Source organism: Neolamprologus multifasciatus, chromosome 14 (genome assembly GCF_963576455.1).
Source record: "Neolamprologus multifasciatus chromosome 14, fNeoMul1.2, whole genome shotgun sequence".
Taxonomy (NCBI): Eukaryota; Metazoa; Chordata; class Actinopteri; order Cichliformes; family Cichlidae; genus Neolamprologus; species Neolamprologus multifasciatus.
In genome coordinates, this window is record NC_140452.1 from 9,352,046 (window position 1) to 9,366,157 (window position 14,112).

General features: G+C 43.5%; 2 protein-coding genes across 2 annotated transcripts in view; both read left to right on the forward strand.

The window, feature by feature from the left end:
• rtn4rl1b (reticulon 4 receptor-like 1b) overlaps positions 1-14,112 on the forward strand; it is a 152,430-nt gene that overhangs the window by 7,009 nt on the left and 131,309 nt on the right. The gene's annotated exons all lie outside the window — the stretch shown is intronic.
• On the forward strand, positions 123-14,022 carry LOC146503518 (uncharacterized). Its single transcript, XM_085131073.1, has 5 exons — positions 123-195; positions 3,405-3,445; positions 3,498-3,676; positions 3,967-9,740; positions 9,777-14,022. The coding sequence occupies exons 1-4, from the start codon at positions 123-125 to the stop codon at positions 5,801-5,803; spliced, it is 2,130 nt and encodes a 709-aa protein (XP_084987199.1). The 3' UTR covers positions 5,804-9,740; positions 9,777-14,022.

Consider the following 14,112-nt stretch of genomic DNA (forward strand, 5'->3'; position numbering starts at 1 on the left):
CATTAGCGGATGATAATGAGGTGAAAGAGACAAACAACCTAAGCCCTGTTGGTTTTTCTAATATTAATAATTAATTTGCGATTAAGTGGCTAATTGGAGTTTAAAGGTCAATGTCGTCGAGAATGCCATGGATCTTTGAAGACGGGAGGGAGGTGGGGGAGAGACAGAGGGAGGCAGTCCAAGAGACTGTTGACGGTAATCCCAGGTGCTCTCCTGTTACTGTGACAGCTCTCCCCCTTCCTGAGCTATCCTCCCCAGGCGACATTGCCTTTGTGTGCTGAGGACAGCAATTCGGTTACACCAGCACCTGGGCATCTGCCCTTTTGCCATTGAGAGTTAGCAAGTTCTCAAAATGGAGTGGCATATCATCAAGACGCAGCAGAGGTTAACAAGAGGGGAGAGGGGGATGTCTATCGCACATGTTCGTTGTTCTTATCATCGGAAGGGGAACATATTTGTGTTTTGTGTGGTTGAGATTAGAAACTATACGTTGTAAATGGTCCATTAAGTGTTTGTAACGTTGGCTTGTAGGTGAGCTCAGTATAATAAAGCTACCTTGAGCAGGTCCTTTGTGATCGCCAGTCTGTTGCAGAGCTTCTTGTCCTGGCATTGATTTATCACGCTTATTATGCCTCAGATTATTCTCACACTCCATCCATATCACAGTCAGAACTCATTTATTTCAAGGTGCTTGATGTAAATACAATGGCTAATTCAGTTTCCCGAGTATGCAGGTTTGAAGGTGCTTCCACATAAAAGTTCTGGCAACTAGGGAGAATTAAAACACTCGAAAGGGAATGAGATGAGGACAGTAACAACCGTCATCTTTTCATTTTTCTCCTCCTGCCTCCCGTCTCTGGCCCAGTAGCCATCTCCTGTAGATGTGACCTGCTCATCGCTGGCATTAATGAGGCAGGTTACTGTCACAGTCACATCTGAGCTTAGTGCTTGTAATATCTGCCATGTCTGTGTTCTGGCTAATGTTATCTATGTTCGTAAGCCTGTAATGGCTAAAGCTGACTTTTAAGAACAGTCAGGGTTCAGGTAATTGCTGCAACGAATTAATTCAGGCCTGAAATGTGAATTCACACTGTGGCCTACAGCTGCAGCACCACTTAAAGAACAGTCTCACGCTATCCAGTCACATGATAATTTGGCTAATTATGGCTAATCTCGAAAGAAACTTAGCTTGAACCTTTATTTTTGATTCATCTACTTTCAAAAATTGGTATATATTTGACGCTTATTTGAAAGCACCATTTTCTTTTATTAAATATTTCAAGAGTGAATTGATGCGATACAGCCTGGTACAAGATGTTGTCTCATATAATCGCTTGAGGGGGACAAGAGGATTTACTATAGAATCCAAAAAATAGTTGAATAGGGAAATGTGCGAGCATTATTTAAAAGGCAGGACTGAGAGACAGATGGAGTTGTAGTAATTACAGAATATAGGCCAAGGTCTTTTCTACAATCGCACATCTTTTTATATGCAAATCCCTGACAATTGTCTTAGAATGGTCTTAAATTCAGTCATTTACAGCAGCATAACCATGTTTTGACCTTATTAAGGCTCATAGAAAGGGGATAAGAAAGGATTGGAATTACCAGATTCAATTTACCCTCCATTTCTTTTCATATCTGGCTAAATCTGAATCAAAAATGTCCTACTGCTTTTGCAGCAACCTTACTCAAATTGAAATCTATTTCTGGTGCAGAAAGGACCTCTCTTATGCTCCTTCCTTATGTACTGGAGTCCTTGACATTTGTCAGCTTTCCTTCCCTAACAAACACTGTTCTTCTGAATTGGCCCTCACTCATAGAAATCACTGAAGCCAAAAAGTGCTTACATCATAAACACTGGGCATCAAACTCACAATAGAGGAGCAAGGTGCCGTTTTGTGTGGCAGAGATAAGCGTTTTAATTATTCAAGTATTTGTTAAAGAGTATAGAGGACTAGCTAGATTTAAACGACACGCTGAGGTGGTTTGTGACACATAATGCATGCGGCGAATGCTTATAACACGTTAGTATTGTGCTGCATTGCAACTCCAGCCTGCTTAACTGTTGTTGCTGTGCCTTTTTTTTTGGCAGAGGTGTGGCTGGGAAGACTGTAGTTTAGGATGGGGGAGTTGAAAGAGTACCGAGGACTTGTGAAATTGGGAGCAGGTTGTTTTACATTCCAATCACCTTGATCCTGCTGGAATTCAGTTGTGCATTTTAATGAAGCAGTTTCCTTTGCACGTGGCACCGGATAAAATCCAGGTGCCTTTCTGTTTAAGATGAAACTGATTTGAAACAAGCTTCTCTTGAAACATCTCTTTGCTGACCATCATTTTGACACATCAAAGGGACAAATATCACAACATTGTGTTCTAAAAGCATTTTCTATAAAAACACTTTCAGATATGGATTTTTCTTTCTTTCTTTCTTTTTTTTGCCTGGGCAGTGCAGAAGCATATTTTCTGTTGGGATTATAATGGTAAGCAAAAGGGGAAAGCTCAGAGCTGTTTTTATGAGGTTTCCACCCATCTGCTGTGGTTGGCAAGGGACCTTGAAGAGAAGGCTGCATCCTGCTTTGCCCGCAGTCAAAAAGAGAGAGAAGAAGCAATAAAAAAAACTGTCAGGCTAATAGAAAGCCACTACCATGTATGCTGTGTCTTGTAGATGCTGCTTCCAGTCAAGGCCTCAATCACACACTGCTCAATTCCCATGGGAGACCCGGGAACACAGAGATGCCACAGTCTGACAGTGAATACTGCAACTGCTGTGCCCCAACACCCCAGTATAACATCACTGTCTAAGCTGTGTGTGCACTTCTGACAGCTCCAGCTCTTGCTAAAACTACAAATCTCTTTATTCCCTTGAAGGCCAAGAACAGCCTATAGTTTGCCCTCAGCAATCATGCTAATATGTCCCCAGTCCGAATACACAGACGCGCCTGACATTAACGTATTGTTTAGAAATAGAGCGTAATCTAAAGAGTAAATATAGCAGATGTCATCTGCTGCCGGCTCTCCGATGAAACAATAAACAGAACACGCTGGTGGAAAACGGACTTTTTCTGTTGCTGAGCTGGGGTTACATATGATTTATGAACCGCCACTGCGGTAACAATTCTATGTAGGGGGGGATTGATAGTGTTTGGTACTAAAACTCCTCCGGCTGGGACATTAACTTAGCAGATTTGTCCCTGTCTTCACAAGCAGAGCCTTGTCAATTATTTAAAAGAGCAAAACAACAGCACAGAAAAGACAGCACTTGGTGTGTGGAGCTCATTTACACATCTCTATTCCCAGAAGTCTGCTCATGCATTTAGGCCATAATAATTTGGTCTTTCATCCCTATGTGTCTATCTGCTAATTCACACCATTTCCATTGTGGGTCCCTTCGTCCCTCAAAGACGAGGGCATCAAGGGAAAACAAAGAGGTACTGAGGAGAAGGTAAGAAAAAAAAAACTATTATTAAAGACTTGTTTAGTTGCTCACTTCACAGGAGCAGAAAGAGGCAGACAACTTCATTATAGGAAGTGAGCGATCCAGGGCCAAAGAGAGAAGGAGAGAAAGCGCAAAGACAGGCATTAAGGTCCGTCAGGGCTCTAATGGAAGAAGCAGGTTTTTTGTGTCACAGCTGCACTCTCCAATGACGGATGGAGAGGTTAACAGTCACTATGAGTTAGGTAGCCCGGTGCACAACATCCTCAGGAGCTACATGACAGACAAATCCCTCTTAAAGCCAGCCAAACTGACACTTTAGGTTTTAACCCATTGTGATAATAAACTGTAGCCGGGCCACTTTGCCCCCCATGGCATCTGTTATGCAGCAAAATATGCATTGTTTCAACATTTCTGAGAAATGTCATGCATTGTCTTTAAGAGACCTCAAAATTTACCAAAGCAGTCGAAGGTAGGTGCTTATATGCACTGGTAATAAAGCTGTTAGGATGCCTGGGTCGTTGACCCAGGGTTTTTGAGTTTATTTGGTCTCCGGTCGCTACACCTCCGCCGCCTCCACCCCCGGATTACCAGTCCAATAAGAGGGTTAAGCAGCGGAGGAAGAAGGATTACGTGACGCCGGACATTAGACTCACTCCGCTGCAGTCCTTTGCTCTGTTTTTGGGTCTTCCACGTTCTGAGCTTCAAACTCTCTGCGTCCTCATCGCAGCCGGTCTTTTAGAGGATACGCAGCCCAGTTTGCCACCTCCCACTTCCCGGAGAAAGCGACGCTCACGCGGTCGCCACTCTGTCTCTGCTGAGCCACTCCCCGTGGTGAGGTATAATGACTGTTTTCATTCTGCTCCCTCTGAGCTGGAAAAAGACAATCATGTCCACACTGTAAATTCCGAGACTGTGAAAACTGTTAAGACTGTTAGACGTGGTGGTGGTAGGAAGCTAAAAAACATTTTAGAGGAGTCTGTGTTTGCTGAGCCTGCTCCTTTGCACCATTGTGTTCCTACTCCCAGGGCAGCTCGGGCCCAGCATTCCCCTGCACCTGTTTCAGTGCTTCAGGTGAGGGAGGCTGAGGTCCACCTGGTCCCTGCTCCGGTGTCCAGGCCGGCTGAGCCTCTGCCTGTCGCTGCACCCATGGCAGCTCCTGGGGTGGGGACAGCAGCTGCCCAGCCATTGACGGTGCCTGTCCCGGCTCCCAGTGTGAGGATGACCGGGAACCAGTTAGCTCCGGCACCCGTACCTTCTCCTCGGGTGGGAGTGGCTGGTGTCCGGCAGGTACCTGCACCTGTTTCTGACCACGCTGGAGGCTCAGGTGAGCCCGTCCAGCAGTTTTCTTCAGGTTCTGGAGGCTCAGGGGCACTAGCTCAGCTTACTGCTGATCCACCACCTTACCCACCATTGCTACCATCTTTACAACAGTCGATACATATTAAACTTCTCTCCGTAGCTCAGACTTTAGCTCACCTATCAGCTCAGTCACCTGCTCAGTTCTCACCTCAGTCATTTACTCCACCGCCTGTTCCTCCTGGAGGGTCCGAGGGGCCCGTCCAGCCTTCGTCTGCCTCCGCTGGAGGGTCCGAGGGGCCCGTCCAGCGACCTGCGTCCCCTGCAGCGCCACCACCTGCGGCTCCCACGCCGTTCCCTGCAGCGCCGCCCTCGTCAGGTCCAGCCTCCGAGTCTTCAGCTTCGCCTGGTCCAGCCTCTGAGTCTTCAGCTTCGCCTGGTCCAGCCTCCGAGTCTTCGCCTTCGGCGTCGCCTGGTCCAGCCTCCGAGTCTTTGCCTTCGGCGTCGCCTGGTCCTGCCTCCGAGTCTTCGCCTTCGGCGTCGCCTGGTCCTGCCTCGCTCCGTCTAGCTTCGTCTGCGCCTGAGGTCTCCATGCCGTCTGGTCCTGCATGTCCTGTCCGGCCTGCTCGTCCAGTCCGGCCACTTTCCAGGCCGGTGATTGGACGTCATTGCCGTCATGGCCGGCCTCCTGACCTGCTCCGTCGCCACCGGTGCCTCCCGCCTGCCCGGCCCCCTGAACTGTTTTCTTGGCTCTTGGGCCGCCTGCCTCTGGGCCGCCCCCCTGAACTGCCCGGGTTTGGACTGTTGTGCCGTCAGCCTCCGGGCCGGCCTCCTGAACCTTTTCGAGACTGGTACCTGGGCCTCTGCGCATTTCATGGGCTTTTTGTCTGTTTTCTTTTGGACTGTTGCTGGGCCGCAGTGCTGTTGTTTTGTTTGTATTTTTTGTCTCTGGCTCCGTGTGTTTGTTTCATTTCGGTCCCTCCATCCTGTTCCCCCGCCGCCCACCCTGGTTGGGTTGTTTTTTGTTTTGGTGTTTCGGGTTGGGCTGTCTGGGAGCCAGCCCTTTAGGGGGGGATACTGTTAGGATGCCTGGGTCGTTGACCCAGGGTTTTTGAGTTTATTATATTATTTATAATTTCTAGTCTTTGGGTTTTCGTTAGTGTCATGTCTTATGGTTTGTCTCTGTGTAATCCTTAGTTGCTGTCTCCCCTGTCTGCTATACCCCCGTGTCCAGTCAGTGTCTGTGTCTGTCCTGGTCCCACATCTCTGTTCCCTCTGTTGTAGTGCCTGCATGTGAGTCTGTGTCTTTTGTTCAGTCTGTGTTATGTGTTTCCTGTTTTACTTTGAAGGTCTCTGTCTTATCTCAGTGTGTTCAGTTTACGCTTCCTTGTCTCGTCAGGTCTGATTTGCCCCAGCTGTGTTTCCCTCCTGTTGTCCATTCCCTGATTGCTCCCTCTATGTATTTAAGCCCTGTGTTTCAGTTTGTCATTGTCGCGATCTACCCTTATTTTGCTGTGTGTTCTGTCTGTGTAAAGTTTACCTTGGAGTCTCAGTTTGGTTACTTTTTTGGAGTTCAGCATTAAAGCTGTATTTAAGTTCACCTTTGATTTCCGTGAGTCATTTTGGGTCCTTCATATCACCACTCCTGTGTGCACACAGCCTTCACATAACAAAAGCAGATCTCTAACCAAATACATTCACAGGTTGTGTTGCTGTGGGAGAAACAGAAGTTAATAGATTCAATGACATTGTCAAAAAAAGAACAAAAACAACAGAAAGAACTGATGGAATGGAGATTGGGTAGATGGAGGGAGTAAGGGGGGGTGTCTAGGGGATTTTGTGAGCCTAAGATGGTATCTTTGACATGAAAAAACAGTTGACCCCTAAAACTAATGCGCATTTCCATGGACCAGGGCACGTGAGACTGTTCTACTGAAGACATTTATTACAAACATATGCTTATATGCAATGCTAGAAACCAGGTAATAAACATTCAACCTCATGCACTAAAAAATGCACACTGCTCAAAGACATTGAGGTAGATGTGTTAAAGTCATATGTAGAAGATGTTATAATGGAGCATTTTGATAAGGTGTGTGAATACCTTTTTTAATTTCAGTCAAAAATTTTCACTTCAAACTTATTTATCTAAGCTCTATTGCCATTCATCTATCCATCCATGCATTTTGTGCCACTTATCCAGGTCCAAGTCATGAGGCAGCAGTCTAAGCCCCAGCTGCCATCTTTCAGCTAGCCTTTAGATGTTCCAAAATCAGTTTGGAAAATAATTTCTCTTGGTTGTCGTGGGCCTCCACCTGGTAGCACAGAAACCAGAAACACCTTACCTGCACAGGAGGTGGAAAGGAGGTGTCCCAGCCAGATGCCCAGATGTTTGTAGGAGTCTTTTCTCTGAGTTTATCAAATACATGCTGCTCTTATGGTATCACTAAAGCAGCAGAATAGGCACGAGTATATTTAAAGTTGAGAGAGCTCAGCGCATTTACAACAGCAGCAGTAACTTCATTATTTATAACTATTATTAATCATTGCCAGCACAAAGTCAGACTGGATCAAGCCCTATAAAAGGGGATCAAAGGCAACTATTGGCTTTAGTCTTTAGCATGAAATGATTAAACTATAGGACAACCTTTTTGTTTATTTTAAATGTTTTTCAATCAAATCTTCTGTTTTCCATATAGTTTTATACACTTTTATGAAAACTAAGCACATGTCAAGAATTAGTATACAAATCAATTTAAAGCAAAAAAGAGCCGTTGGAGCATCACCTACTACGGAAGCTTAGAAGCTGTGGATATTACTGTCAGGCAAGGTGTTTCATTTCATTTCACTTTAGTTATTTTGAGTAAAAAAGTAAATTTTTAATACTCCACAATTTGATTTACTTGATGCATTAAGAGACTTACAAAATGCATTGCCATCATGCAAAAACCTCAGGTAGCATTGTAAGAGGGATACCCATAAACAAAGGCAAAATAACTTGGATACTCTTAGTTATTCGACTGGAAAATTAGATTTTGATTTCTTAGGCATCAAAGAACATAAAAAATATTAATAATTAATCATTTTCCAATTTTTATTTTTCTACAAGTAAGTTTGCTGCTTTCACATTTACAAGAAAAATAATTTCATATTAAAGTGATAACTTGAGCAAATAAATAATATATAGAAAGCCACTGAAACTTTTTAACTGCACTGGATGGATTGATTCATTTCAACCAAGTGAGTGTTGATTATTTGCTTTGTTGTATAAGAATAATAAGGACGTTATGGCACCTGAACTCTACTAATTTGTTTCTTTGATTAACCAGATGCTCACCTTTGCCATCCTCTGGATGTGACCAGAAAATAATGAAACAACGACAATGCTCTTTGCTCTTTATGATTCATTTTGAGACTTATCATAGGGATTTATGACACAATGTTCGTAGCCAAAACAACTACTCTTAACAAGATTAAAAATGCTTTACATACCTTCAGCCCAGTTCTGTCGTTGCCTCTCTTCTTGCGGGCTCTTTCATTATTGCTTTTGTTGGCATACCCGATTTTTATGGCAGTCAACATAAGCTGGCACATCTAGTGTGTCCCTGTGTTTTAGGCAGCTTTATTGTGCAGCTCTTTCTGCAGTTTGGCTTCTTTGGTATTCAGATTCATTCCCTGCAGAGAACTTTGCAGAGAATTATTATTAGTAAAAGTGGCATCCATTAAAAGAAAAATGATTTTCTTTTTTCTGCTTAATTAAACAGCACAGAAAAAACGTTTGTAGGGAAGTAAATAGTGACAAAAAAGCCTCTGAAAAGGGAGAAAGATTACCTTTCAGTAACCCCTCCCTTTTCTAGAAGGAGAGCACTCCATCAGGCCTATGTTTATTTCCAAATTTCACACCTTGTTTATGATGTTAATATCATCCTTTTCCCAAAGTCTCCACGCAGGACTAGCAACATGATGTGGCAGTGAGAAGAAAGCACACCCACATCCCAATCTGTCAGCGCCCCTCACAACAGGCCCTGCCACACACATGCACACACAGAGCACTGCTTTGCATCTGTCTCTTAGAATGCATACATTTAGTTGGTTTCTCATCTGTGCATGGTGCCTCAGCTTATGAAACCATGAGATGATGACGCTATTATCCTGCTGATCGGAACAGCTCTTGGCACTGTGTGGGAGAAGTTGGGCGATCTGGCTGCAGGTGTGCACGCACATGCACGCACATGCATATGTACGCTCTCTGTCTTGCGCTCTCTGTCTTGCGCTCTCTGTTGGAATTTCACACTACTGTTGCTACATCCGTATATGTATGAGCCCTCTTCAGCTCTCTGCCTCCCACCTAGCAGGTGCAAGCACTTCTATAGAACTAAACAGCTCCAGTTTTTCTCTCTCTACGGACTATTCATCTACTTATCGTGAACCACGTAGTCATCCTGAAGGATGTGATATTATCACGCATGTTGGAAACCAAACAGTTTGTACTATCAAGTTTGTGTGTGTGTGTGAGTATTCACAATTGAAATTGCCCATAGGTGCAAACAGCTGTCTCTTGCCAGCTGGAATAGGGATGGATGGACTGTTTTAGTAAAGAATTAGTAGACAATACAACTAGAACATAATCCTTTAAAAGCAAATATGTTACCTGAGATCATTTTGTTGTGGCAAGTTGTGCTTAGCGTTCTGCCTTGTGACTCTAGTTTGTGGTATTAAACATAGTATGAAATGTTTGCAGAAAACCTCTTAAGAATGGATTCTTGATTATTATAAGCTGAAATTCACAAAATGAGAGACAATCTAGAAGTCAAAGGCATTGAAAACCAAATAATCCCGATACCTAATGGCAGTCAGGGTGCCGTTCCCTAGCCAGAAGAGGTCAGTGCATCCCTGAGTGGTAATGCCTTCCCAGACAATCATTGATCCACCACCAAAAACCAGTCATTCTGAACGATGTTACAGGCAGCATAACGTTCTCCAAAGTTTCTCCAGAACTCGTCATGTCTATCAGATGCGCTCAGGGTGACCCTGCTCTGAGCTGTGAGAAGAACAGTGGGCCAGTGATGGACCTGCCAATTTTGGTATTCTATGGCAAATGCCAATTGGGCACCACAGCGAAGGCCAGTGAGCATAGGGCCCATTACAAGACACTGGGCCCTCAGACCACCTGCATGAAGTCTATTTCTTATTGTTTTGTGAGAAACATTCAAACCTGTGGCCGGCTGGAGGTCATTTTGTAACTCTGGCAGTGCTCATCCTGTTGCTCCTTGCACAAAGGAGCAGATGCCTGCCCTGTTGATGGGTTAAGGACCTTTTACGGCCCTTTCCAGCTCTTCTAGAGTAACTGCCTGTCTCCTGGAATCTCCTCCATGCTCTTGAGACTATGCTGGGAGACAGAGCAAATCTTTTGGCAATGGCACATATTGATGTGTCATCCTGGAGGAGTTGGATTTCCTGAGCAACCTCGGTAGGGTCCAGGTATCACTTTATGCTACTAGTAGTGACATTGACCATAGCCAAATACAAAATTTATTTGAAAGTAGTAAGAAAAGATCAGGAGGGAAAAGCGTTCCTGTTTAGAGTCTCATCCTTGCCCCTGCAGTGCACATGTTGTCAACACTATTTCATTAACACCAAAGCATTAACAACACTCTCTGCTACTTAACTGACCAGATCAATGTCCCAGAGGTTTATTTGACTGGATGCTATACTCTGATTAAAAGGGTTCCTTTAATTTTTTATTTATTTATTTGGTTTTGGAGGGGGGTGGGTGGGTATATTTTAAGACCCTGTGATGAAATACAGACAGAACCCAAGTTATCCAACTGAAAATAACAAACCCTGTTCTAGCGTCGTTTAAATGTTTTTTTTAACCCTGTGTCTGACATAAATCATAGCACATTTTTGTCAAACTGATTTCATAATTTACACTTCAGAAAACTTCATTCCATAATGAATGTTAGACTTTTTTATGAGTACAGCAGTTGTTGTAACTTAAGACAGAAGTAAGTAATGGACTTGTTCTATCCTTGTATGTGCAAATTAGTCTCCTGTCTTGAGAAGCAACAAGTACGCAACATCTGTCTGGGTTGCTGATGATTCATTGCTCGGTCGGCTCCCTCGTTCTGCAGTCAGCTCAGTCCTGCTGTGTGTATTCGCTCCCTCTTTGGCTTATGATTAATAGGACACGTCTAAGAAGTGTGCTTGTGTGTTAGCATTTGTGTTTTTAGACTTATGCTGGGCAAAGAAAGTGTTGTTCCCTGAAGAGTCTGTCGGAACATAAAGGCCATGACCTCTCAGCACCAGTTCTGTGACCCCCACATTTCAGCACGCTCAGCCCCTGCAGCCCTTTAAACACTCACAGATCCAGCTTATCTCCAGTCACAACAATAAACAAGGTATTGTTGAAAGAAGATAGAAGTATTAACAATGAAGCAGGCAAGGTGTTCTTCTTCTTCTTTTTTTGTCTGATCCTTGAGGAAAAGTGTTTTTTGTCTGATCCATCACCTCTTGCTGACTGCAAGAACTGTTGGCACTTTTTCATTCTGAATGCAGATACAAAGGAACAGACTAAACACGTAACAGAGGTCACGGAAATATATTTTGTCACAACCGCACGCACACACGAACATTATTACAAAAAGCATCCAGAAATTTGCTTTCTTTCTTTTGATTCTAGTCGTTGTTGTCCGATACACAAAGAGATAGCCTTTAATGCGCCATTACAATCTTATCCAGACAGCCAGCCATCAAAAGACAGGACGGCAGACATACCAAGTGGTGGTATTTGAAACAGGACAGCATCAACACAAATGATCGGATCTCACCGCAGCATTTCCTCTTTCCTTCTGGCAGGGATTGTGTGTGCCGCCTCAAAATGAATAATTAATGTAAATTGGAATTGTTAGCAAGAGTGGCAAAATCACAAGGGCTCTAACTAATTGGCAAAATGTTTTTTCCACTCTCTACCTTCTTGCCAGTGGTAAGAAATTAAGAATACCGGGACGCAATGAGATGTTGTTTGGGCCAAGTTCGAGTGAAGTAGAAAAAAAAAAAATCGAATGGCCCAATTAATTCGACACAAACTTCATTTAGAATTTGACTTGTCTGATAAATTTCTTGTTCAAATTGAAAGATTAAACCACATTAATTGTAAAAGTTCTCAATTATAGTTTGGTGGCAAAATGTGTCCTTAGGTACAGACATAACATAGTCCATCACCCACAAAGAAAATAAATGCATATTTATACACTGATCTTTTTTTATTTGTAAAAAAAAAAAAAAGCCTGATTCCTAGCCATATCTGTGCAAAAATATAAACATGAATGAGCCAAGACCATATATACAGCTAAAAGATATTTCTATACTCTGACATAGTACTATAGCGTAACCATAAAGCAGTAATTTAGACATACTGCCCAGATTGCTAGTTTTTATACAGTGTTAGATTCTGTTTCTCTCTGTCATTTCTTTGGCTTCCTTGCTTGCTGCAGAATTTTTTCTCCTCTATTCATCCTGAATTATTAAAAGGTGTTGTGATTCCCAGTATGATTGTGAATCTGGGGCTGCAGCTCTCAACTGCGCAGTCACATTTGCTTGTTTTTCTCTCTCCTCACAGCGCTTTCCCTGTCTTTCCTCGTGCTTTCTCGCTTGGTTCACGAGCCAGAGCGTGATGATGCAGTCTCTACACCCCAAATCTCACCTTCAAGGGCAAAGGGGGAAGGGGGGGGGGGATTTTAGATGATGAACACTCCGAAAGTCGTGTCAGCCCTCATCTACGGGGCAAGTGTTTTTCATTTGGATCTGTATTCAGGTCAGGGTGCTTTTCACAGGGTAGCGGAAAAGGAGGGAGGGATATTTTTCTTTCCCATCATGCACCAGCAGTAGGACCCAAATTGGCACAGGGGGTTGGACAGTTTCTCCAGGGATAAGCATGCTGTCTCTTGCCTGATTCCCTCTGAGGGAAATCTGCCAGGGACGTCCATTCACAGCAGCACACATGTCCGTTGTCTCCTCAAACCCGACCAAAGACCCAAGAGACCAACACGTTCTTCCTCCCACAGCTGACCTGTCACCATAGCCAGTGACCCCGCCTCTTTTTCTTTCTTTTTTTTATGCTCCTTCAGATTCCAGTTGCTGCCAGACTTGATGTGCCAGTGACTCTGGCACTGAGAAAAACCACAGTAGTTGCCCTGTGAAAAGGTTATGAAAACAGCTGCTGGCAAATGAAAGATTCATGCAGTGTTACCATATATTTGAGTATCCCTGCCTCATCCTCTCCCTCTGTCTCATTCTCCTTCTCTCTTTCTGGACGATGCACAGATGACACACCAGTCAGTACAGCACTTGGGTCTGTGGCTCTTTTGTCTCTGATCTGTGGGAGAATATTAATGTAGTGTGTGCTGTCTGAGATGGATCAAACTATTCAGTAAAAAAGGAGGGATCTTTATCTGAGTCCACAAGCACTGGGTTGTAGGGATTTTAATGTGGCACAGCCTGGATGTACACTCTAATAGGACAGTGTGGAAAACATGAGAGGGATCCTTAGAGAGCAAGTTAGAGGAAGATATGGAGAGAGTTAGATATGGATGGCTAAAGGAGCTTTTTCTATTGCTGAAAGCATTACTAGCTAGTTGAGTTACTGAATTTGGAGCTTTTTTTCTTTCTTTCTTGCATTCAGTTCCTGGCTGTAGCTCAGGTAGTAGAGCTACCTGCTAATCGGAAGGTTGGTGGTTCAATGTTAGATAGAAAGCACTTATGTAGAAAGAGCACCGAAAATAAAGTGCTTGTGTGAATGAGGCAAGTTGTATAAAGCGCTTTGAGTGCTCAGAGCAGTAAAGCGCTATATAAGAACCAGTCCATTTACCATCTGTGTTGCTCCCAGAGTACATGCATGCAACTCCTCAGAAAATGTTGCACTGTAACGGATGTTCACCATTTAATGAGCTCAAGATGTATCTGGGAAGAACATAGAATAGCAACATAAAACTCAGACAGCTTTGTAAAACTGTGTGAGACAACCATCTAAAGTAAACTAATTGCTTTATTAAAATATTCAGCAAGCCCACGAGTATTAGATTGCAAAGTTCTGCAACGCACCAAAATGATTATATTGTACTATTCTGTAAGTCTGACATGAACTAGCACCCTCTTCAAACAGACACTTGATCTTCAATCGCATGTGGTTTTCTTCATACAAATCCTGCCTCGGTCCTTGAAAGTAAGATTTCTTTGACATCAGAAATATCATTTTTTGAAGAAAGCACAAAAACAACAAAAACAACTATTCCTCCAACACGTTTTGTTTTTGTTTTTCTGCTGTTTTTTTGTAGACCACTGTCCCAGGCTGAGGTTTACGAAGGAGTAAAGATGGC